This window comes from Pogoniulus pusillus, chromosome 11 (genome assembly GCF_015220805.1).
Source record: "Pogoniulus pusillus isolate bPogPus1 chromosome 11, bPogPus1.pri, whole genome shotgun sequence".
Classification (NCBI taxonomy): domain Eukaryota; kingdom Metazoa; phylum Chordata; class Aves; order Piciformes; family Lybiidae; genus Pogoniulus; species Pogoniulus pusillus.
In genome coordinates this window covers 3,571,642-3,596,540 of record NC_087274.1, presented here as the reverse complement: position 1 = coordinate 3,596,540, position 24,899 = coordinate 3,571,642, and the positions used below count along the sequence as shown (strand labels likewise).

Below are 24,899 nucleotides of genomic sequence, written 5' to 3'. Positions count from 1 at the left end.
AATTTCTATGGCTGACTAGAATCCTTCTCAACAGGAAGACAACCCAATGAGAAGGAAGGCATCACTGTATTCAATAAACTTGACTAAAGGTTTGAGGATGGTTCAAGACTTTTCAATATTTACTTACTTCAAAGTCTCCTCCAGTTTGCGAATCTTCTTCTGAGCATCTCCTCTTTCCTTTTCAAAGTCGTTCTGGATGTCATGAACCTACCATTTGAAGGCAAAAAAATCAGTATATTTTAAAGTCTTACTCTTTACCAGATGGAAAGGACAAGAAATCCTTTATTAACCCACAATCCTTTGCAATGTAACATACTATTAAGCCACCTCAATAAAGAAATATGTCATAGAATCAACCAGGTTGGAAGAGACCTCCAAGCTCAGCCATTCCAACCTAGCACCCAGCCCTGGCCAATCAACCAGTCCATGGCACTGAGTGCCTCATCCAGGCTTTGCTTCAACACTTCCAGGGATGGCAAGTCCACCATCTCCCCGGGCAGCCCATTCCAATGCCAATCACTCTCTCTGACAACAACTTCCTAACAACATCCAAAACAGACCTGCCCTGCCACAACTTGAGACTCTGTCCCCTTCTTCTGTTGCTGCTTGTCTGGCAGAAGAGCCCAACCCCACCTGGCTACAGCCTCCCTTCAGGTAGTTACAGACAGCAATGAGCTCTGCCCTGAGCCTCCTCTGCTGCAGGCTGCACACCCCCAGCTCCCTCAGCCTCTCCTCACAGGGTTTGTGTTCCAGGCCCCTCCCCAGCCTTGCTGCCCTTCTCTGGACATGTTTCAGTACCTCAGCATCTCTCTTAGAATCATAGAATCAATCAGGTTGGAAGAGACCTCCAAGCTCATCCAGGCCAACCTAGCACCCAGCCTTGTCCAGTCAACCAGACCATGACACTAAGTGCCTCAGCCAGGCTTTGCTTCAACACCTCCAGGGACAGTGACTCCACCACCTCCCTGGGCAGCTCACTCCAATGCCAATCACTGCCTATGTGAAGAACTTCCTCCTAACATCCAGCCTATATTTCCCCTGGCACAACTCGAGACTGTGTCCCCTTGTTCTGTTGCTGGTTGTCTGGCAGAAGAGACCAACCCCCACCTGGCTACAACCTCCCTTCAGGTAGTTGTAGACAGTGTTCTTATGTTTTAATAAGCATATAGTGAGAAGCACAAGAGTATAGTCCAATAAAACAAGAACAGCTTTAGAGCATGTCTGCTGTTAGCAGTGCCTTGTAGGTGTTTTCAGGGGAGTCTGAATACTTGGTTGGCTTGAAAGAGCCCCCAAACTGCTGGGCTGTCAGAGAGTAAAGGGATTGTCAGAGCTGGTAAAATTAGATCTCTTTACCAGCTGGCTGGAAAATGGCTCTGAGGAATATCTGTCATTGCTCTTACACTCAGCTGAAGGTTTGGAAAACAAGCAGGAGATTATTTATAAAAAGCAGGTGTTTCCTTTGCTTGTAAAACCATTTAGCCTAACTGGTTCCTGATTCAGCAGATAAGAACATTTAATCAAACAGTGACATTTAGGGTTACTACCTACTATTTGTTTGATGTTTAAATATCCTAGCAGGCAATAGCCACTGTAGCCTAATAAAGATTATTAGATAATGGGTAGGTTCTTAAGAGAACAGATTGTACCAGAGGCTTCATGATTCCTTTACCTGAAGGCAAGCTTGTTTTAGTGTTTTATGGGCCCATCTATATTAGTTTATGGATTTATAGCCAGAGAATGTTCACATGTTGGGTTTTTTTTTTCCCTCTTCCTTTCTCAAAGACTTGATTTTGAAAACACAGTTACATCAAAATTTATGAACAGGCAAACTGCTGTAAAGTTACCTATTCAAATTCATTATCTTCCCTCCAAAAGCAGTTCACATCAGAGACCAACAGAAGAGGCCAGGCTTACAGTGGGACTTCTTTGGCAACACTCTGTCAGCCTCCAGCATTTGGTGATCATAGAATCACAGAATCAAGCAGGTTGGAAGAGACCTCCAAGATCATCCAGCCCAACCTAGCACCCAGCCCTAGCCAGTCAACCAGACCATGGCACTGAGTGCCCCAGCCAGGCTTGGCTTCAACACCTCCAGGCACAGCGACTCCACCACCTCCCTGGGCAGCCCATTCCAATGCCAATCACTCTCTCCGACAACAACTTCCTCCTAACATCCAGCCTAGACCTCCCCCAACATAACTTGAGACTGTGTCCCCTTCTTCTGTTGATGGTTGCCTGGCAGAAGAGCCCAACCCCACCTGGCTACAGCCTCCCTGGAGGTAGTTGTAGACAGCAATGAGCTCTGCCCTGAGCCTCCTCGTCTGCAGGCTGCACACCCCCAGCTCCCTCAGCCTCTCCTCACAGGGTTTGTGTTCCAGGCCCCTCACCAGCTTTATGATGATGAATCAGAGGTGAAAGAGTTGTACTTAAAATTATCTTCCTTGAGTTTGCTCAATTATTTTTTCAACCCACTTGAAATGCTTGGATTCCAAACTTCACTTCTTTGAGATTTCAGAATGAAGCCTTAAGCTTCTGCATTTAACAACACAGGGAACGTGGCTGAGGTGATTTCTCTTCCTGCAAACCTTACCTGTTTTTCATAAGCACGTTCCCAGTGAAGCTTGTCCTGTTGAAGCTTCTGTTCTTGTTCCTGCAAAAGGAAAGGTGTTTTAAATAAACAAATCAGACTGCCCTTGCACTGCAGCAGTCATTAAGCAAACTCACATTTGCTATTATGTACAACAGTCAATAAATGAAGCTGAAAAGCCACTTTATATCAGCCATGTAACAGGTTATTCTTCCATGTACTCAACACTGGTCAGGACACACCTTGAGTGCTGTGTCCAGTTCTGGGCCCCTCAATTCAAGAGAGATGTTGAGGTGCTGGAAGGTGCCCAGAGAATGGCAATGAAGCTGGTGAGGGGCCTGGAACACAAACCCTGTGAAGAGAGGCTGAGGGAGCTGGGGTTGTTTAGCCTGCAGCAGAGGAGGCTCAGGGCAGACCTCATTGCTGTCTACAACTACCTGAAGGGAGGCTGTAGCCAGGTGGGGTTGGGCTCTTCTCTCAGGCAACCAGCAGTAGAACAAAGGGACACAGTCTCCAGTTGTGCCAGGGGAGGTCTAGGCTGGATGTTAGGAGGAAGTTGTTGTCAGAGAGAGTGATTGGCATTGGAAAGGGCTGCCCAGGGAAGTGTTGGAGTTGCCATCTCTGGATGTGTTCAAGAAAAGCCTGGATGAGGCACTTAGTGCTTTGCTCCATTCCCCCCACTCCTGTCACTCCCTCACAGCCTAAAAAGTCCTTCCCCAGCTTTTTTGTAGCCCACTTCAGATCCTGGAAGGCCACAAGAAGGTCACCTGGGAGCCTCCTCTGCTCCAGCCTGCACAGCCCCAACTCTTTCAGTCTGTGCTCACAGCAGAGCTGCTGCAGCCCTCTGAGCATCCTCCTGGCCCTGCTCTGGACATGTTCCAGCATGTCCCTATCCCTCCTGGGGTTCCAGAACTGGATACAGTACTCCAGGTGCTATCATTGGTGCTCAGTTTAAATATGTAAACACAGATTAGCAGAGAATGCCAAAATCAGGTACAGGTAGCTTATGCCCTTTATCCATGGAATCATGGAATGGTTTGGGCTGGAAGACACCTCCAAAGGTCATCCAGTCCGACCCCCCTGTGGTGAGCAGGGACATCCTCCTCCTGTTCACATGGAATCCCCTATGCTCCTGTGCCTCTGAAAATTCTGCTCTTGGCCACAAAGTCTTCTCTTTAGGTCACACTTTTGACATCCATCTGTAAGCACAAGGTGACATTTTATAGATTTCTATGAACAAAATGCCCTCAGAGATGGATGGTTGATGGAAGTGCCTTTCAGGACAGCTAGCCAAACATTCAAGCCACTGGACAACACAAAAAGAGCTGCTCACTCTGGAGGAAGAAATTTTGGGCCTCACCTTCAGGTCTTGCTGCCTTTGATGTTCTGAATCTTGTAACTGTTGTTTTAATAGAGATACACTCTGCTGTAATTCTTCAATTGCTTCAGATGCCTGTATGGATTGAACAGAGAGAAGATTTTTTTGTGTTGGAGTCCTCCTTAGCAACACAGACACAGCTCTTGGGATTTTAAATTTATGTCTCAAAAGAGCCTGGAAATTGGGGGAAAAGTTATCAACTTGGGGAAAAAAAACAACCCTGTATGAGGTTAATGTCACTTCTGTCTGTCTGGTGAACACATAGGCACAGCAGAATTGACTTCTGTTACACACAGAAGAGTGCAGAGTCTTCTAATACACACAGAAGAGTCAACTTTAGATGATGTTTCAGTCAGATTTGGGAAGGAGAATTTAAATCATCATTACTTTTTGAAAAGCTTAGGCACATGAGCAACTTAGGGAACGGAGCAGTTCCTTGTATTCTGCCCCTGTGCTCAGCACTGCTCAGGCCACACCTTGAGTGCTGTGTCCAGCTCTGGGGACCTCAGTTCAAGAGAGATGTTGAGGTGCTGGAAGGTGTCCAGAGAAGGGCAGCAAGGCTGGGGAGGGGCCTGGAGCAGAGCCCTGTGAGGAGAGGCTGAGGGAGCTGGGGGTGTGCAGCCTGCAGAAAAGGAGGCTCAGGGCAGAGCTCATTGCTGTCTACAACTCCCTGAAGGGAGGTTGCTGCCAGGTGGGGTTGGTCTCTTCTACCAGACAACCAGCAACAGAACAAGAGGACACAGTCTCAAGTTGTGCCAGGGCAGGTCTAGGCTGGATGTTAGGAGGAAGTTGTTAGCAGAGAGTGATTGGCATTGGAATGGGCTGCCCAGGGAGGTGGTGGAGTTGCCGTCCCTGGAGGTGTTGAAGCAAAGCCTGGATGAGGCACTTAGTGCCATGGACTGGTTGACTGGATAGGGCTGGGTGCTAGGTTGGACTGGATGATCTTGGAGGTCTCTTCCAACCTGCCTGATTCTATGATTCTATTCTATGACTTCCTCATAAACATTACATTTGTATTGAGGAGACCACTTCAAAACTAACCAGCATTTTACTGCCTATTATCCATGGTTGCATACCTTAGCTGCAGACAGAGCATGTTCCTGCTTTATAAAACTGATATCAACATCACATTTACTTTGTAGTTGCTGAATGTTCTTCTCATATTCCTGTATAATACAGTCTTTGTCTTTCTGAAGTGAGCTGTACCTACAAGGAGTAAGCAAACAGAATATGGAAATTGCTTTCACATTGTGGCATCTTCCCTGCTCAGTATCAGCTCTACAGAGGGTGCACATCTGCCTGCACCACTTGCTCACTGTAACAGAAGGAAATGCTCACAAAGCAGGGGAAGATAACTTAGTGCTGACTGTGGTCGTTTGGGTCACTTCCAAAATCGTTTTTACATCGATGAAGACTTTTCCATGACAATATTTTAATGCAAATTATCACTCAGTGAGTTCTCAAAAATAAAGTAGTTAGCTTTCAGAAATTCAATACTCCTCAACACTGCACCCAGCAACTGTGATTTCATTACCTGGCTTTCATTTCCTGAAGCTCAGCCCATGCTGCCTGGTAACGTTGTTCTGCATCAGCCTTTTCCTGAGATAGTTTCTGACGTAGCAAATTACTGTTTTCAGCTTCAACAGTCAACTGCTGGACGTGAGCCTCCAGTTTTTTAGCTGTCTCATTCTGAAAGGTCATTGTTGAGAAAACACCAGAATTAATTAGGGTATACCCTCCTTGTTACCCAGCAGCCTAAAGCAACAAGGTTCTTTGGTGGTCTAGAGATAACAAGAGCTGCCATCAATTATGACAATGGCCTCCTCTGGATCCTCTCCAACAGTTCCATGTCCTCCTTGTGTGTGGGGCACCAGAACTGGATGCAGTACTCCAGGTAGGGGCTCATGAGTGGAGAGCAGAGGGGCAGAATCACCTCCCTTGTCCTGCTGGTCACACTTCTTTTGATGCAGCCCCGCACATGGCTGCCTTCTGGGCTTCAAGAGATCTTTGCCAGCTCATTTGCAGCTTTTCATCCACCAACACCCCCAAGTCCTTCTCCATCCGTTCAAAACTAACTGCACAATATGTAGTGGGGGAGCAGAGCTTGTTCGGTTTGGGGGTTTGGGGGTTGCTGTTTCTTTGTTTCTACAGAACCCACCCACCACCCACCCCCACAAAAAGATTTGCATTTAACATATTGCCAAATATCCTAATTCCTCTCTGCCCCTCTTGCCCCTCAGGGAAGTTAAGACTTGTTCAGTGCACAAAACCCTTCTTATCAGTTCCATGGTATTAGTCAAATTGTTCAGCCAATTTCACTTGCAGTGCTAACAGCAATGGCATTCTTGACAATCTGAAACTCTGGAGAAGGAAACTGAAACACCAAGAGGAAAAAAAAACAACTAACAAAAATCAAGAGAGAGAAAAAGAAAAGTAATTTCCAGTGACAGTCTAGGCTTTCATCTTAAGCCCTGCCTTGAACTCTACCTTGTTTAATTATTAAATCAGAAGCTGCTCAGCAAGATCTGTCTAGTTTTGATGGTTCTTAAATTCAATCTTGCTGACAGACTGTGTCCATTTCCCTCTGTATTTACTGTTGCCTCTGACATGATCTGAATGCTAATTTTTACATTCAACATTCATTAATAAAAGAATACATTTTCTTTGACATTGTCTTCTCGCTCATTCAGTTTTTCTTCCTACTTCATCCTGATACAAAGTACAGGATGTTTTCTGGTTAATTCTTTTTGCTTTTACATCATTTATACAGCAGGCACAAAAATCCAGATCATACCTGCTTACATGGTTCTCATTACTCTAGGAGGGGGGAAGAAAGCAGCAAGATAGGATAATAAAAGAATTGCTTTTAAAGTCCTCATTATTTGGTCTTTAATGTAACAGAAGCATTTGATCAGTTGAAGAGGAGGTGGGGAAGGTAAAAGTCATAGAAGCACAGAATTAAGCAGGTTGGAAAAGACCTCTGAGATCATTGAGTCCAACCTATCACCTAACCCTTCTAATTAACTAACCCATGGCACTAAGTCACAGGTATCTGTGAAAATAGATGTACTATGCAGATCCTTTTTATAGTCTACATATATAGACAGAGGAAAACTCTGCTAACTTGAATCCAAACCAGTGAGGAGCACAAGAAGCAGTCCTTTGGTACAAATATATCTGTGTAAGATTCACTGGAGGGCTGCACTCTGATGAATTCTGCCCTGGTGGAAAAACCCTTGGCTGGACTGGCTGCCAGGATGCTCTTTTCTCTCCAGATCAAACCACCACATTAGAAGCATAGAATCAGTCAGGGTTGGAAGGGACCACAAGGATCATCTAGTTCCAACCCCCCTGCCATGGGCAGGGACACCTCACACTAGATTATGCTGTCCAGAGCCTCATCCAGCCTGGCCTTAAACACCTTCAGAGGTGAGGCCTCCACCACTTCCCTGGGCAACCCACTCCAGGCTCTCACCACTCTCATGCTGAAGAACTTCTTCCTAACATCCAGTCTGACTCTCCCCATTTCCAGCTTTGCTTCTTTCTCCCCAGTCCTATCACTACCTGACAGCCTAAAAAGTTCCTCCCCAGTTTTCTTGTAGGCCCCCTTCAGATACTAGAAGGTCATAATAAAGTCACCTTGGAGCCTTCTCCTCTCCAGATTGAGCAGCCCAAACTCCCTCAGTCTCTTCTCATAAGAGAGGTGCTCCAGACCCCTGCTCATCCTTGTGCCCCTTCTCTGGACGCCTTCAAGCACATCCATAGCCCTCTTGTAGCAGTGGCTCCAGAACTGGATGCAGTACACCAGGTGAGGTCTCACCATTGCAGAGCAATGGTGCCCTGCTGCCCACACTTCTCTTGCTGCAGCCCAGGCTCAGGTTGCTCTGTGGGCTGCCAGAGCACACTGACAGCTCATACTGAGCTTCTCATCCACCAGCACCCTCAAGTCCCTCTCCTCAGGGCTGCTCTCCAGCCACTCACTGCCCAGCCTATATTGGTGCTTGGAATTGCCTCCACCCAGCTGCAGGACCTTACACTTGATCTTGTTGAACTTCATGAGCTTGGCTTGTGCCCACCTCTCTCCAGCCTGTCAAGGTCCCTACCCTGCAACTGTCAGCCACACAGCTTGGTGCTGTCAGCAAACTTGCACTATCAACACCCATGTCTCCACTTAACACTACTTATGCACATTTTGGCACAAGTACAGGAAACTGGAATAGAGCAACTTGGCTGTGGTCACATATTTATAACCCCCCCCCCAACCCCAAACCCCTTACTGTTGACTTTTTCTGTTCCAAATAATCTGCCTCCATCTTGTTCAGACGAGCGTTGGTGTCCTCCAGCAGCTCCTGCATATCTTCTGTGTGCTTCTTCCGAATAGTAAACTTCTCCTTCTCCATCTCTGCCACAGCATTGTGAAGCTACGTCACAAAAACGTTAGCAAACCATCAGTGGCACAGAAAAAGAGCCTTCAGAATCAGAGAATCAGGGAAGTGACCACAAGGAGCAGCCAGTTCCAACCCTCCTGCCGTGCCCAGGGACACCCTACCCTAGAGCAGGCTGCACACAGCCTCAGCCAGCCTGGCCTCAAACACCTCCAGCCATGGGGCCTCAACCACCTCCCTGGGCAACCCATTCCAGCCTCTCACCACTCTCCTGCTCAACAACTTCCTCCTCACCTCCAGCCTGACTCTCCCCACCTCCAGCTTTCACAGTATCACAGTATCACTAAGGTTGGAAGAGACCTCATAGATCATCAAGTCCAACCCTTTACCACAGAGCTCAAGGCCAGACCATGGCACCAAGTGCCACGTCCAGTCCTGCCTTGAACAGCTCCAGGGACGGCGACTCCACCACCTCCCCGGGCAGCCCATTCCAGTGGCCAATGACTCTCTCAGTGAAGAACTTTCTCCTCACCTCCAGCCTAAATCTCCCCTGGCACAGCCTGAGGCTGTGTCCTCTCATTCTGGTGCTGGCCACCTGAGAGAAGAGAGCAACCTCCTCCTGGCCACAACCACCCCTCAGGTAGTTGTAGACAGCAATAAGGTCTGCCCTGAGCCTCCTCTTCTCCAGGCTAACCAATCCCAGCTCCCTCAGCCTCTCCTCGTAGGGCTGTGCTCAAGGCCTCTCCCCAGCCTCGTCGCCCTTCTCTGGACACGCTCAAGCATCTCAATGTCCCTCCTAAACTGGGGGGCCCAGAACTGAACACAGTGCTCTATTCCCCCAGTCCTGGCACTCCCTGACAGCTTCAAAAGTCCCTCCCCAGCTTTTTTGGAGCCCACTTCAGATGCTGGAAGGCCACAAGAAGGTCACCTGGGAGCCTCCTCTTCTGCAGCCTGCACAGCCCCAACTCTTTCAGTCTGTGCTCACAGCAGAGCTGCTGCAGCCCTCTGAGCATCCTCCTGGCCCTGCTCTGGACACACTCCAGCATCTCCACAGCCCTCTTGTCCCAGGGGCTCCAGAACTGGATGCAGTACTTGAGGTGGGATCTCAGCAGGACACAGTAGAGAGGGAGAATCCCCTCCCTGGCCCTGCTGGCCACACTCCTGCGGCAGCCCAGGCTCTGGCTGGCAGTGTCCTGCCCCTGCAGTGCACCATCAGAACAAACAACACCGCAGGCCACACCTGGGCCCTCTCCAAGAGAATGAGATTGTCTCAGCAAACAGCTCTATATATGAAGTGCTCATCTAGAAGCCATTCCAGGAAGCTGGAACACCTCTCCTGTGAGGACAGGCTGAGGGAGCTGAGGTTGTTCAGCCTGAGAAAGAGAAGGCTCCAGACGGAGGTGACCGCAGCCTGCCGGTGCTGAAGGGGCCTGCAGGAAGGCCGCGGAGGGACTGTCTGTAAAGGCCTGCAGGGACAGCAGCTTCAACAGGACCAACTTCACTGGGAACATGGTAACTGGCAACCAGACCCAGCTGCTCAAGGCCAAGGGCAGGGTGCTACACTTTGGCCACAACAACCCCAAGCAGCACTACAGGCTGGGGACAGAGTGGCTGAGAGTAGCCAGGCAGAGAGGGAGCTGGGGGTACTGGTGGAGAGGAGCTGCAGAGGAGGCAGCAGTGTGCCCAGGTGGGCAGCAGAGCCAATGGCATCCTGGGCTGGCTCAGGAGCAGTGTGGGCAGCAGGACAAGGGAGATTCTTGTGCCCCTGTGCTCAGCACTGCTCAGGCCACAGCTTGAGTGCTGTGTCCAGTTCTGGGCTCCTCAATTCAAGAGAGATGTTGAGGTGCTGGAAGGTGTTGAGAGAAGGGCAGCAAGGCTGGGGAGGGGCCTGGAGCACAGCCCTGTGAGGAGAGGCTGAGGGAGCTGGAGGTGTGCAGCTTGCAGAAAAGGAGGCTCAGGGCAGAGCTCATTGCTGTCTGCAACTACCTGAAGGGAGGCTGTAGCCAGGTGGGGTTGGTCTCTGCTGCCAGGCAACCAGCAACAGAACAAGGGGACACAGTCTCAAGTTGTACCAGGGCAGGTCTAGGCTGGATGTTGTTAGGAAGTTGTTGTCAGAGAGAGTGATTGGCATTGGAATGGGCTGCCCAGGGAGGTGGTGGAGTCACTGTGCCTGGAGGTGTTGAAGCAAAGCCTGGCTGAAGCACTTAGTGCCATGGTCTGGTTGACTGGATAGGGCTGGGTGCTAGGTTGGACTGGATGAGCTTGGAGGTCTCTTCCAACCTGGTTCATTCTATGATTCTGTGACCTGTGTTCTTCCACAGACACAGGCTCCCATTTCACTTCTGTCCTTTCATTAAGTTACAATTAACATTAGCATTTGGAATTGCCTTTTTGTTTGCACGCTGCCAGCAGTGATGCTAATTAGAGCTGTTGGAACATTACTTGTCAGGTAACTGCAAAAAATGGGATGACCTTGGGATCAAAACAACTCTTCTCTACACCAAAACAAAAGAAAAACCCCACCTCCTAGCAGTGAAGCCTCAAGGACAAGATTTATGCTTTATCTCTTACAAAGGAAGAATTAAAACCAACATCCCTCTCACATGCAGGGCTGCAAATAAAATTAAACAGCATACATCTATGAAGGGAGGTGAGTTTGCCCTTTTAGTGACCTCTTCCTCTGCTGTGTGGGGTAAGCAAGATAAATACTGACAATAATCTGGCCCAGGGTGAAACTGTCTTGCAATAAACAGGCTTTTCTCTCTGCTTTGCTGCTGTCTTGAGTCTAACAATAAATAAGGAAAGCATTGAAGTATTCATGACCCAACACAAAAACAGGAGTTCAAAGGAATCACCGTGGCAGCAGGTAGTAGCAGGTTTACAGAGATTAAAATTCCATGTCAGGTCAAGCAGAAATAAACATTTCCCTAATACATCCAGTGCCTTGCCAAGAGGGCTAGATAAAACCCCAGGAACAGTGTGGCCAGCTGGGTGGGTGTGGGTGTGCAAGCATCAGCAAAATAGAAGAGTCTTGTGGGATTGCTACTGAAAAAAACATAATCAAATCTGCACAAGAAAATATAGAATCAGAGAATGGGTTAGGTTGGAAGGGACCTTAAAGATCAGCCAAGTCCAACCTCATGCCATAGGCAGGGACAGCTCCCACTAGAACAGGTTGCTCAAGGCCTCAGCCAACTTGGTCCTGAACACCTCCAGGGAGGTTGTAGAGCACAGAAGCACCCAATGTGATCAAAGATCACATCCATCCAGGTCCTGAACACCTCCAGGGAGGTCGTGGAGCACAGAAGCACCCAATGTGATCAAAGATCACATCCAGCCAGGTCCTGAACACCTCCAGGGAGGTCGTGGAGCACAGAAGCACCCAATGTGATCAAAGATCACATCCAACTGGTCCTGAACACCTCCAGGGAGGTTGTGGAGCACAGAAGCACCCAATGTGATCAAAGATCACATCCAGCCTGGTCCTGAACACCTTCAGGGAGGTTGTGGAGCACAGAAGCACCCAATGTGATCAAAGATCACATCCAGTCTGGTCCTGAACACCTTCAGGGAGGTTGTGGAGCACAGAAGCACCCAATGTGATCAAAGATCACATCCAGCCAGGTCCTGAACACCTTCAGGGAGGTTGTGGAGCACAGAAGCACCCAATGTGATCAAAGGTCACATCCAGCCTGGTCCTGAACACCTTCAGGGAGGTTGTGGAGCACAGAAGCACCCAATATGATCAAAGATCACATCCAGCCAGGTCCTGAACACCTCCAGGGAGGTTGTGGAGCACAGAAGCACTGAATGTGATCAAAGATCACATCCAGCCTGGTCTTGAACACCTCCAGGGAGGTCGTGGAGCACAGAAGCACCCAATGTGATCAAAGATCACATTGGGTGCTTCTGTGCTCCACGACCTCCCTGGGCAACCTGTGCCAGTGTCTCACCACCCTCACTGCAAAGAGCCCTTTCGTAACATGCAGTTTCAATCTCCCCTCTGCCACTTTAAACCAATTCCCCCTTGTGCTGTCATTACAAGACCTTCTCAATAGTCCCTCCCCAGCCTTCCTGTAGCCCCCTTCAGATACTGGAAGGCCACTCCAAGGTCTCCCCAAAGTCTTCTCTTCTGCAGGTTGCAGAGCCCCAACTCTTGTAGCCTGTCCTCATAGCAGAGCTGCTGCAGCCCTCACTACAAGTAAGCTAGTCCCTGTATTTCTTCTTTTTGTTAAGTGACAAAATGCTTTATCCCAGGTAGACACTGCAGGAGTCCTTCAAAGAAAGCAAGGACTGTTCCTTACCCTTTTCTCCCACTCATTGTTCAAAGACTCATTGCTTTGCTCACACATTTTCTTCAGCTCCAGAATCTGCTTCTCTTTCGCTTCTCTGACGACTTGTGACTCACGAACCAGGGTCTGGACTGTCAAAAATGGGGAAAAAGCCAAGCTTTTAAGAGATCTCTTTGGGATGTTTTTCAGTGTTGGCAGCAGATGCAATCAGGCTAAATGAGTTTTCCAACTGCCCTGGCCTGCTGATGAGTTTTGGCTCTCTTCGTGCATGTGCTTCTTGGAAAGTCAGCGCTTAGGCTGTGTGTCACAGAACATTCCAAGGTCTTCTCTCTTCTCTGCTCTACAAATGGTTTCAGGGTGAGTTCTCCTCACTGTACTGTCAGTACACACACCAATAACCTTCTGCAGTCTAAACAATACACCTGATTTTCTGTGCATCCTTAGGAGAAAGGTTCCTATGAAGGTTGAATGCCTATGATACAGAAAGAAATTAAGCTCCCAGCTTAAAGTGTAGACGACTGCACCAAGAGTTCCCACTCTGATAAAGGTAGTGGGAAACAAAGCAGGTTCCTAATCACTTCTGAAAGGTGACTGATGGTTTCCACTGTCTGCCAAGACTGTAGGTGACTCAAACACAACCTGTTACAGCTGAGCACAACCAGTACCCACCAACAGAAGCAGCATTTCATGTGCTGGACAATTTACTTTGCCAGGAGCAGGAAACAATATGCATGGAACTCTCTCCTTTTTTTGTCTGTAAGTTACCAAAGTTGTCTATTAGTTTACATTGTGGTTTTAGTCCATAGTGTAAATGGACTCCAAGGAATTCTAAGAGAAATGAACATTCAAAATCTGCTGACAAGCCACACTCAGGCCAAGTTTTGTCCTTTTTGACACACTCAAGACTACTACTGTTTGAAATCTCTTGCCACAGTAGTCCTAAATAAATAATACATTGTGGTTTGATAAAATGTACTGAATGTAAAAAGAAATTAACCTCGAGACAGAGAGTCCAAAAAGTTTGAAGGAAAGGGTCAAAATACTTTGCTATCATCAAAGAAACTTCTTTCTGTGGTTGTTGTTTGTGATGTTCATAAAATGTGTATTAAATACAATCTCTTGGGGAAAAAAGAAAATTGGGTTGGAAATTGGACAGCAAAGACAAGCAGAAACCTCCAAAATCTAACAGCAAAACTAGGTCAAGACTTGCAAAAGGAGGAGAAAAGGAACATCTGCACCTAGAAGGAAGATGTAAGCTCACAGCCACAAGGATGCAATGGGATAGCACTGTGCAGACAACCACAAAGACAAAAAAATCACCTTTTTTCTCCAGTTTTCTGTTCATCTCCTCAGCTTCATTTAGTTTGGCTTTGTGAAGAGACTTCAATACCTCTATTTCATCATTCTTCCTATCCAAAATCTGCAGGGAAAGTTCACAACATTTAAACAAATGTTCAAAACCCCCAAGATTAATATTCACTGAGCTCTGTCAAAGCAGCTGCCTTCAAGACCTAAGTGGTTAACTCTAGGCAATTCTCACAGTTAAGTCTGCCAAGGCATAAACAAAGGATTGATTTAGATAAGTGTAGGCAAGAGAGTCGATTGAAAAGGAGTTTCGTGGTTTAGGGGAAGTGTCTTTTTGTGTTCTTTTAAACTTGGGCAAACCCAGTGTTGCTTTTGTGGAGTTTGGAAGTTTCTTTGCTGCTGCTGCTGCTGCAAACAGGAAGGATTTGTTTCCCTTTTCATATTTATCTTGCATCTAGAATTCTCAGCAACTGCTGAGATAATTGGTGAACTTCATCACACTACTTTGGACTTCACCAAATTCAATCCTTCAAGAAAGAGTGGGGTGGGAAAGAGCAAGTCTGTGAGGTGTTACTACCTTTACACTTCTGTGCACACTCATTTTGAGGAGTTTGAATATTTGCCCACTTAGGAGTTTAATTTCAATTTCATGTTGAAGGTAACAATTAAAGCACAGATATTTTATCACAGGGCCTCAAATCTCTCATCAAACAGAAGCTTTCATCTTGAAACAACATTGCTCCATCTGCATGAAATGTTTGGTGTCTTTAAGGATTAATCTGACACTATTTAACCTATTCTAAAATATCCAACATTATTAAAGGACTTCAAAAGACAGAATTGTAACATCAGTTAGAAAAGGATGACAATTCCAGGGATGAGAAAGCATCTCAACTATTTCTTCTTCTCACAAAGCTGTTTCCTTTAGGCTCTCAGCTTTGCTAGCCAGTTCTGCTTGCAGACTTTGAGAACAGATGAGCCAAATATGCACCTGACCAAATATTAACATCCTTTCAGAAGGCTTTGATGTGTCACAGAGTTCTGTCAAGCAACTTCCTCCAAGTCAGTGACTCAGTCTTAAGAAACAAAACAGAGGTGCTCACTAATGCAAAGCTTACAGTAGGATAAGTCATCATGATCCTGACCCTGAGCATTTAACTCCTACTAGGTTCCTGGGATCAGAGAGTTTGAGAAGGCACTTAGGACCTTGCAGAATTTGATCCCAGATGTTTCAAACACAATGAGAAGTAGCAAGCTGGACTTTTGAGAGTCTTTGTGTAAACCTCTCCAGAGTGGTGTTACACCACACAATAGAGACAAATCCAACTTAACCCAAAGGAAGTGTATCTGGTGTCACTTTATTGCTGGGAAGAATTACAAGCTGCAGCTTTAACACTGCAATAACAGATCAGCAACTGTTTACTGAGCAGTCATGCTTTAAGACAGAGTGTCAAACAGAGGCATGAGCACAAGCACTGCTGCTGTACTGGTGAGGACTTGCCTGCTGTTTGTCCATGCATTTTATCCATCAAATCTGAATTAAGCACTTTTGTTCCCAAACACTTTCTCTCCAACAGACAAATCACGAGCTGATGGTTTCATCAGCACACGGATCCACAGAAGCTGCTGGGCTGCTCAAGTCTTGTTCAAACAAGCAAACAAACAAATCTCTTTGTATTTACATCTGCTTTCTGCAATCATTTTTACACTGAAGTGATCATAGAATACTCTGCATTCTTATCAGCAGACTGTTAGCTACAATCTTACTTTAAAGGAACACTAACTGCAATTGTGAAGAAGTTAAAGTACAACTGCAAATGATTTACAGCAACCAGACTCTGTGGTGTTGTTTTATTTGCTGCTTTTGGAAAAACAAGCAAGTATTTCCTACCTTTTGGACATCAGCATCGTGCTTCTGCTGTAATTTCAGCTTTTCTTCATGAAATTTACGTTCTGCTATTCTCATTTTCATGTCCAGCTTTAACAGCAAAAGAGACAAAGAACTTCATTAAAATAATGCCCCCTTTCATAACTTTAAAATTAGCCATCTGTGTCTCTGAGAAGGCAAAAGGAAGTCACTAACAAATCATTGCTGTGAAAAGTTTATCACTGAATGCTTTAGGGTGGAAGGGACATCAGAGCTCATCTGCTCCAACCTCCCCACCATGGGCAGGGTAACCTCTCAACTAGACTTAGCTGCTCAAGGCCTCATCCAACCTGGCCTGGAATATCCCCAAGGAGAAGGCATCCACAACCTCCATGGGCAGCCTTTTCCAGAGTCTCACCACCCTCATACTCAAGAACTTCTTCCCAAGATCCAGTCTAAACCTATTCTCCCTCAGCCTCAAATCATTCCCCCTTGTGCTGTCTCTAGACACCCTCATAAAAAGGTCCTCTGCAGCCTTCCTGTAGGATTCCATCAGCTCTAGGAAGGCAGCTCTAAAGCCTTCCTAGAGCCTTCTCTCCTCCAGGCTGCACACCCCCAGCTCCCTCAGCCTATTCTCATAGCAGAGGTTCTCCAGCCCTTGGATCATCTTTGTGGCCCTCCTCTGGACTTGCTCCAGCAGCTCTGTGTCCATTTTAGGCTGAGGACACCAGAGCTGTATGTAGTACTCAAGGTGGGATCTCACAAGATGCTCATCCCATTCATTTCTCTTCAGTTTCTCACTATTCAGGTATTTATTTGATAAAAACATCACCAAATACCTCAGCCTAAAATATTCATTTAGAAAATGAACCTCCAAGATGTTTTAGATGGCAATAAAACCAAGCACTGCTGGCTAGAAAAAGTCATCAGTGTGGCTTTAAACAAACATTCCAGAATGAAATCTGCAGTACTTGGGAGTGCTGCTGGACCAGAGGCGCAACAGGAGCCAGCAGTGTGCACTTGCAGCCCAGAAAGCCAAGCAGAGCCTGGGCTGCAGCAGCAGAAGTGTGGCCAGCAGGGCCAGGGAGGGGATTCTTTCCCTCTGCTCTGCTCTGCTGAGACCCCACCTGGAGTCCTGCATCCAGTTCTGGAGCCCCTGGGACAAGAAGGATGTGGAGATGCTGGAGAGTGTCCAGAGCAGGGCCAGGAGGATGCTGAGAGGGCTGCAGCAGCTCTGCTGTGAGCACAGACTGAAAGAGTTGGGGCTGTGCAGGCTGCAGAAGAGGAGGCTCCCAGGTGACCTTTTTGTGGCCTTCCAGGATCTGAAGGGGGTCTCCAAGAACGCTGGGGAGGGACTTTTTAGGCTGTGAGGGAGTGCCAGGACTTGGGGGGAATGGAGCAAAGCTGGAGGTGGGGAGATTCAGAATGACTGTGAGGAGGAAGTTGTTGAGCAGGAGAGTGGTGAGAGGCTGGAATGGGTTGCCCAGGGAGGTGATTGAGGCCCCATGGCTGGAGGTGTTTCAGGCCAGGCTGGATGAGGCTGTGGGCAGCCTGCTCTAGGGTAGGGTGTCCCTGGGCATGGCAGGGGGGTTGGAACTGGCTGATCCTTGTGGTCCCTTCCAACCCTGACTGATTCTATGACTCAGCTGCTCCTACAGAAGCTGCTGCTACTCTTTTGCAGGTGCTCCATTTGTAGGAGGAATGTCCTTTAGCCCAGATGTGTGGTTGGTTTTGTTTGCTTTCTGTTACTCAGAGATTTCACATTACAAACACATTTCCTTTTAGGGTGACTTAGAACAGGACTAAGGATACTGCTGTTGAATTGGGTTGCTGAAATACATTTCCTGCTGGTGTTTGCTTGAAGCAGTGCACTTGAAGCCCTTGGACACAATAACACATTGCCACTCCTGGTCTCAGTTTTCATCTTGAAAGTGTTTTTAAATCTCTTGCATGATTTCACTGCTCTGTTAAAGGCTACCTTCCAAGACCCTGCTGATGGCACAGGCATTTTCTGTTGCTCACAAAACAGTGGCACCTGGAGCTCAGACTCAGCTTCCTCCACTTTTACATCTAATCAGTTCTAGTGGTGAGAAAGTGAAGTGGAGAGAAAAGTTTCCCCAGAGCTGCAGAACTGAAAACCTGATTTCTAACCCAAGGTCTAAAAAGAGCCAAACAGCATCAGTCACTCTGCCTTCACTTTTATTCCATGGACTCACCAAAAGTAGTCATGCAATCAGAGAATCACTAAGACTAGGAACAGCCTCTAAGATCATTGAGTCCAACCTTCAAGCTAACACCACCACAGCCATGTCCTGAAGTACCATGACCACATTTCCAGGGGTGGTTAACTCCACAACCTCTCTGGGCAGCCTGTTCCAATGCCTGACCACTCATACAGCAAATAAATTTGTCCTGATATCCAATCTGAACCTCCCCTGGCACAACCTGAGGCCATTTCCTCTCATCCTACTGCTGGCTGACTGGGAAAAGAGACCAACACCAGCCTCACTCCAGCCTCCTTTCAGGTAGCTGTGCAGAGCAATGAGGTCATGGAATCATAGAATCAAGCAGGTTGTAAGAGACCTCCAAGCTCAGCCAGCCCAACCTAGCACCCAGCCCTGCCCAACCAACCAGACCATGGCACTAAGTGCCCCAGCCAGGCTTTGATTCAACACCTCCAGGGACAGTGACTCCACCACCTCCCCGGGCAGCCCATTCCAATGCCAATCACTCTCTCTGACAACAACTTCCTAACAACATCCAGCCTAGACCTCCCCTGGCACAGCTTGAGACTGTGCCCCCTTGTTCTGTTGCTGCTTGCCTGGCAGCAGAGCCCAACCCCACCTGGCTACAGCCTCCCTTCAGGTAGTTGTAGACAGCAATGAGCTCTGCCCTGAGCCTCCTCTTCTGCAGGCTGCACACCCCCAGCCACCTCAGCCTCTCCTCACAGGGCTGTGCTCCAGGCCCCTCACCAGCTTTGTTGCCTTCTCTGGACACCTTCCAGCACCTCAACATCTCTCTGCAATGGAGGAGACCAGAACTGGACACAGCACTCAAGGGGTGGCCTGAGCAGTGCTGAGCACAGAGGCACAAGAACCTCCCTTGTCCTGCTGCCCACACTGCTCCTGAGCCAGCCCAGGATGCCATTGGTTCTCTTGGCCACCTGGGCACACTGCTGCCTCATCTTCAGCTACTATCTATCTGTACCCCAAGGTCCCTTTCTTCCTGGCTGCTCTCAGCCACTCTGTCCCCAGCCTTTTCATTTACACATACATATGTATAAATGAAAAGAAATCTATGCACATATCCCTCCAACAAAGTGACATTACAGAAGGAAATCTCAGTTATCAGGTGATAAATAAGTGTTGATTTAAAAACCCCACCAAACTAAAAGCACAGCAATCCACTTCCAGAGAGACAGTTTGTGACCATTCCTCCCTGGAGGTGTTTAAACAAAGCCTGGATGAGGCACTTGGTGCCATGGTCTGGTTGCTTGGATAGGGCTGGGTGCTAGGTTGGACTGGATGAGCTTGGAGGTCTCTTCCAACCTGGTTGATTCTATGATTCTATTTTCTATGAAATATGAAGGCCTTGTGAAAACACAAATACCAGAAACTGAACATGAAAGTGGTTCCAAGCTACTTGAAATACATTTACAGCCCATGAATTCCTGACGTACAGCTACGGCGCTCACAGAGCTATTAAATCCACACAAACACATCACACTTCAAACTCATTAATAACCTCTTGGCTGCTGCAAATTAATCCTTGGGGGTTGGGTTGTTTTTTTTTTCCTTTTGCATCAGCTGAAAGCTGGTCTAAGCCTTATTATTTGTTAGTTTGAAGGCAGATGAAAATAAATCAAACTCTCCAATTTGTCTTCTGGTTAAATAGGGACATCTCTTCCAGCGGTGCTGATTGTTCTCAGCCTCATGGCTGCTTTCCCACAGGTTGACAGCAGAAATCCCTGTGCTTGAAGTTGGCTCCTACTCCCTGTCATTAATCTTCCACTTAACACCATTCAGAGAATACAATCATGGAATTATTCCTTTTGGAAAAGCTCATTAAGATCATTGAGTCCAACCCTTGTCTAATGCTACCAAGCCTGTTGCTAAACCATGTCTTACAGCACCACAGCTCTGCCTCTCTTAAAACACCTCCAGGGCTGGGGATTCAACCACACTCTCTTACTCAGAAAACAACTTCTCATCAACCTAAACACGAAGAGGTCCTTCAAAAGCACTGAAGATCACAGGCTCATGTGATGTTAGGGGCTGGAAGGGACCCAAAGAGATCATCCAGTCCAACCCCCCTGCCACAGCAGGACCATGCAGTCTAGCTCAGGTCACAGAGGAATGCATCCAGACAGGTCTTGAAAGGCTCCAGAGAAGGAGCCTCCACAATCTCTCTGGGCAGCCTGTGCCAGTGCTCTGGGACCCTGACAGGAAAGAAGTTGCCCCTTGTGTTAAGCTGGAACCTCCTGTGCTGCAGCTTCCATCCATTGCTCCTTGTCCTATCCCAGGGGGCAAGTGAACAGAGCCTGTCCCCCCTCCTGACCCCCAGCCCTCAGGTAGTTATAGACACTGATTAAATCTCCTCTCAGTCTTCTCTTCCTCAGATTAAACCTCTCAGCCTCTCCTCCTCAGGCAGTGCTCCAGTCCCCTCATCATCCTTGTAGCCTTCTGTTGGACTCCCCAACAGATCTCTGTCCCTCTTAAACTGAGGTCCTCAACTTGTATAAACTTAATGCAATTCCTCAGTTCCAGCATCCAGCCATTTCACCTCCCTGTCTCCTTCATCCACAACTTAACATCATTTTTTTCCCCTTCAGGACCTACTGTATAAATAAGAATGAGTAGCCTCATATTAAAGTGTTTGAAGTTCAATAGCTGTGCAGGTTCAACTTTTCAGCTAGCTTTAAGAGGAAACCTGAGTTTGTACTAATTAGCAACAAAACAAACCAACATACAAAATCAACCAGATTTACATTTTAGAGTCCAGTACACACAGAGGCATCTTCCTCACAATTCTGGAGGTGTTAATTTGAGTGTTTGCTGCAAAAACAAAGCTATTTTGGCTTCAAAATCTTACAGATAGAGGTTTTTTTTTCTGCTGGGTTAAGTCAGAAAGCATAAAGCTAACAAAGTAGGATCAGTGCTGGGCCCAGTCCTGTTCAATATCTTTGTTGATGATCTGGACCAGGGGATTGAGTCCAGCAGCAGTAAGTTTGCAGATGACACCAAGCTAGGAGCAGCTGTGGAGCTGTTGGAGGGTAGGAGAGACCTGCAGAGGGACCTGGCCAGGCTGGATGGGTGGGCAGAGGCCAATGGGATGAGATTGAAGAAGGCCAAGTGCAGGGTTCTGCACTTTGGCCACAACAACCCCAAGAAGCACTACAGGCTGGGGCCAGAGTGACTGAGAGCAGCCAGGCAGAGAGGTAGCTGGGGGTGGTGGGAGAGAGGCAGCAGAGCCAATGGCATCCTGGGCTGGCTCAGGAGCAGTGTGGGCAGCAGGACAAGGGAGGTTCTTGTGCCTCTGTGCTCAGCAATGCTCAGGCCACACCTTGAGTGCTGTGTCCAGTTCTGGGCTCCTCAAGTCAAGAGAGATGTTGAGGTGCTGGAAGGTGTTTGGAGAAGGCAACAAAGCTGGGGAGGGGCCTGGAGCACAGCCCTGTGAGGAGAGGCTGAGCGAGCTGGGGGTGTGCAGCCTGCAGCAGAGGAGGCTCAGGGCAGAGCTCATTGCTGTCTGCAACTACCTGCAGGGAGGCTGTAGCCAGGTGGGGTTGGGCTCTGCTGCCAGGGAAGCAGCAACAGAAGAAGGGGACACAGCCTCAAGCTGTGCCAGGGGAGGTCTAGGCTGGATGTTAGGAGGAAGTTGTTGGCAGAGAGAGTGATTGGCATTGGAATGGGCTGCCCAGGAAGGTGGTGGAGTCACTGTCCCTGGAGGTGTTGAAGCCAAGCCTGGCTGAGGCACTTAGTGCCATGGTCTGGTTGACTGGATAGGGCTGGGTGCTAGGTTGGACTGGATGAGCTTGGAGCTCTCTTCCAACCTGTTTGATTCTATGATTCTATGATTCCATGCAGTGTCCCATAGCAAAGCTTGGAGCACTGACTGCACTTCCTAAATCTGCTTTTTGACCCACCCTTTGTGTAAGGCAGACCTCCAATGTCACAGCACACGTAGATAAAACTGAGTCATGTAAACACATTATTAAAAGTGATCTCATTAAGGCTGGGGTTGAAGCAAATGGGCTCATCACAACTGGGAGCAAAGCTTCTCCCCTTCCATTTCAAACTTTAAACAAGTTACTAAATACTGATTTCAATAGACAAGTATCTTCCAAATGAAAACCATCCCCAACTGAGTCAACCGCAGCTCTTGTCGTTACCAAATGTCAAACCTCATTTGCTAAGTTGGTCTCAATTTCCTGTGGAAGAGAGCTTTGTAACTTCATCTGCTGCTCTCCTCTAAAGTGCCCTTTGCACTTGGGCTTTGCTCTTCCTTATTAAACCTATTGACAAACAAAAGCACCTAAAAGGCAGCAAAGTAGGAGGGGGAAAATAGGTACAAAGCACTTCGAAAAGTCACACACCTTGCAAGAAGAGATGAACTGCGCTGGTGCTCAGCAGCTTTAATGTCTTTTATTGTCAGTTAAGAGGCGAGAGCAGAGAAGGGGAAATTCGTGGCATGTTAGCAAGGGGAAGAGAAAAGAAAAGGGGCAAAAAATGGGTGTAGATATTTAGCTCTGCTTGAGAAGCTTGCAACTATGTATGAAATGCGGCCATGGCTGCTGCCTGCACATCATTCCTTCGGATTTCTGTCATTGTTTATTCTCCTTACAAAGAGTATGAGGCAATTAAACCCTAAGGCCATGTAAACAATACTGATGTCAAACATCTGTGCTGGCCCTGTTATTTAAAGCCAGGGAGGGTGGTATCAACAGAACTGCTTTTATGTGCTTCTTCACACTTTCTTCTTCATTTGAAAACCCAAAATCCCATCCAAAAGTGACCTGAAAATGGGGTTTGGGTGTAGCCCTGACCTATGTCTTCTTCACAGCACAGGTTAGGTGCTCTGAAAATTTATGTGCAAGGATTTAAATAGCTGCCCATAAAAAAAACAAAACAAAACAACTGTAGATAGCTGTCCAAACACATTTAAATAGCTGTCCAAAAACATTTAAATAGCTGTCCAAAATTTTTAAGCAGCTGTCCAAAAAAATCTAAAGGTCTGTCCAAATTTTAAATAACTGTCCAAAAAAATTTAAATAACTGCCCCCCCCCCCCCCAAAAAAAAAAACCCTTAAATAATTGTCAGATTTACACTGGTAAGAGTCTAATCTGCAGCTGTCATGTTTGGGGGGTGGAGGGAGGAGGAAAGTGCTGTGTCTCTGCTCTTCAAGGTAAAAGACAAACACTGACCTCGTCCTAATTTATAGTAGAAATCATAGAATCATAGAATCAAGCAGGTTGGAAGAGACCTCCAAGCTCAGCCAGTTCAACCTAGCACCCTCTCCAAGCTAGCACCCAGTCCTGTCTAATCAACCAGACCATGGCACTAAGTGCCCCAGCCAGGCTTGGCTTCAACACCTCCAGGGATGGTGCCTCCACCACCTCCCTGGGCAGCCCATTCCAATGCCAATCACTCTCTCTGACAACAACTTCCTCCTAACATCCAGCCTAGACCTGCCCTGGCACAACTTGAGACTGTGTCCCCTTGTTCTGTTGCTGCTTGCCTGGCAGAAGAGACCAACCCCACCTGGCTACAGCCTCCCTTCAGGTTAATGTTTTCCTCTTGCTTGTCTTTTTGCCTTGTTTTTTAAGGACAGCTTTCAGGTAGCTGTAGAAGGGAGGTTGTGGCCTGATTAATTAATACCTGATCGAGAAGGAGATCAGCAAGTGGAGTACCAATCAGAGATAGCTTTGAACTACTGAGCACTGCCCACTTGTTCTCATGATGGGGATCAGCCCCAGCCTAGAGGTGGTATCCTGAGAGTTTAACAGCTATTAGAGGTTTTGGGGAGGAAGGGATATTGGACAAAACACTACTTGTTTTTTGCCCATTTTTGTCTTCTTTTTCTTTGAATACATGGGGGAGGGAGGGAGCAAGGAAGGGGGAGAAGGATGTAAACAATAAACGAGAACTTCAAAGCCAGAGCTAACAATGTAGAACAATGACTTTGTGTATCTTAACAATATACGACAAAACTTATTTGTCTGGGTGTTATGCAGCTGCTGAAAGGAATCAGTGGCACAATGCAAAGCTTTGATATGTTCACAGAAGAAAAAAGGTTTCTTAGAGAAAAACAAACCTCCCAACCCACCAAACAACTGGAACTTTCTACTCAATTGTGTTGGCTCAAATGTCACATCTAGGGTTAAAAAAAAAAAGAATGTCAGTAGTTTATACAATGCTTTACACTACTGAGGCAGGCCAAGGCAGGAGATGCTGTAGTGCAAAGCCTTCAAGATTTGTTGCACTGAAAGACATGCTGGCTTCAGACTCATCTGGAATGGTCTGAGTTGGGCCAGTCCCAGGCTGGATGCAGGATGGGTTGAGAGTAGCTCTGAAGAAAGAGATTTGGGTGTATTGATTGATGAGAAGCTCTGAGCTGACAGTGTGCATATGCAGCCCAGAGGCAAATTACAGCCTAGGATGAAGCAAGAGGAGTGTGGTCAGCAGGGCAAGAGAGGGAATTCTGCCCCTTGACTCTGCTCTGATGAGACCTTGCCTCAAATAATGCATCTGGTTCTGGTGCCCCAGCATAAGAAGAACACAGAGCTGTTGGAGCTAGTCCAGAGGAGGCCACAAAGGTGATCCAAGGGCTGGAGCACTTGGGCTGTGAGGACAGGCTGAGGGAGCTGAGGTTGCTCAGCCTCGAGAAGACTCCAAGGAGACCTTAAGAGATGCCTTCCTGTAGGATCGTTTCAGCTGTTGAAAGGCCACAGAGGGACTTTTCATGAGGGAGTCTAGAGACAGGACAAGGGGGAAAATTTGAAGCTAAGGGAGAGTACAGCTAGACTGGATCTTATAGTGTAGCCTCCAAAGCTTTTAAGATTAATTTAGAGGTCTACTAATAACCTTT

At 47.3% G+C, this 24,899-nt stretch overlaps 1 protein-coding gene across 5 annotated transcripts in view; it reads right to left on the bottom strand.

Annotated features, from left to right (window-relative positions):
- Positions 1 to 24,899, bottom strand: part of CEP112 (centrosomal protein 112) — a 257,461-nt gene that overhangs the window by 185,464 nt on the left and 47,098 nt on the right. For all 5 annotated transcript variants that reach the window (XM_064150629.1, XM_064150624.1, XM_064150626.1 and 2 more), the window contains exons 9-17: positions 15,839 to 15,925; positions 13,963 to 14,062; positions 12,655 to 12,773; positions 8,243 to 8,386; positions 5,500 to 5,654; positions 5,042 to 5,171; positions 3,948 to 4,040; positions 2,591 to 2,650; positions 128 to 207 (exon numbers count right to left, since the gene is read on the bottom strand). In XM_064150629.1, the coding sequence (XP_064006699.1) occupies positions 128 to 207; positions 2,591 to 2,650; positions 3,948 to 4,040; positions 5,042 to 5,171; positions 5,500 to 5,654; positions 8,243 to 8,386; positions 12,655 to 12,773; positions 13,963 to 14,062; positions 15,839 to 15,925 (968 nt within the window). The remainder of the gene's footprint in view (positions 1 to 127; positions 208 to 2,590; positions 2,651 to 3,947; positions 4,041 to 5,041; positions 5,172 to 5,499; positions 5,655 to 8,242; positions 8,387 to 12,654; positions 12,774 to 13,962; positions 14,063 to 15,838; positions 15,926 to 24,899) is intronic.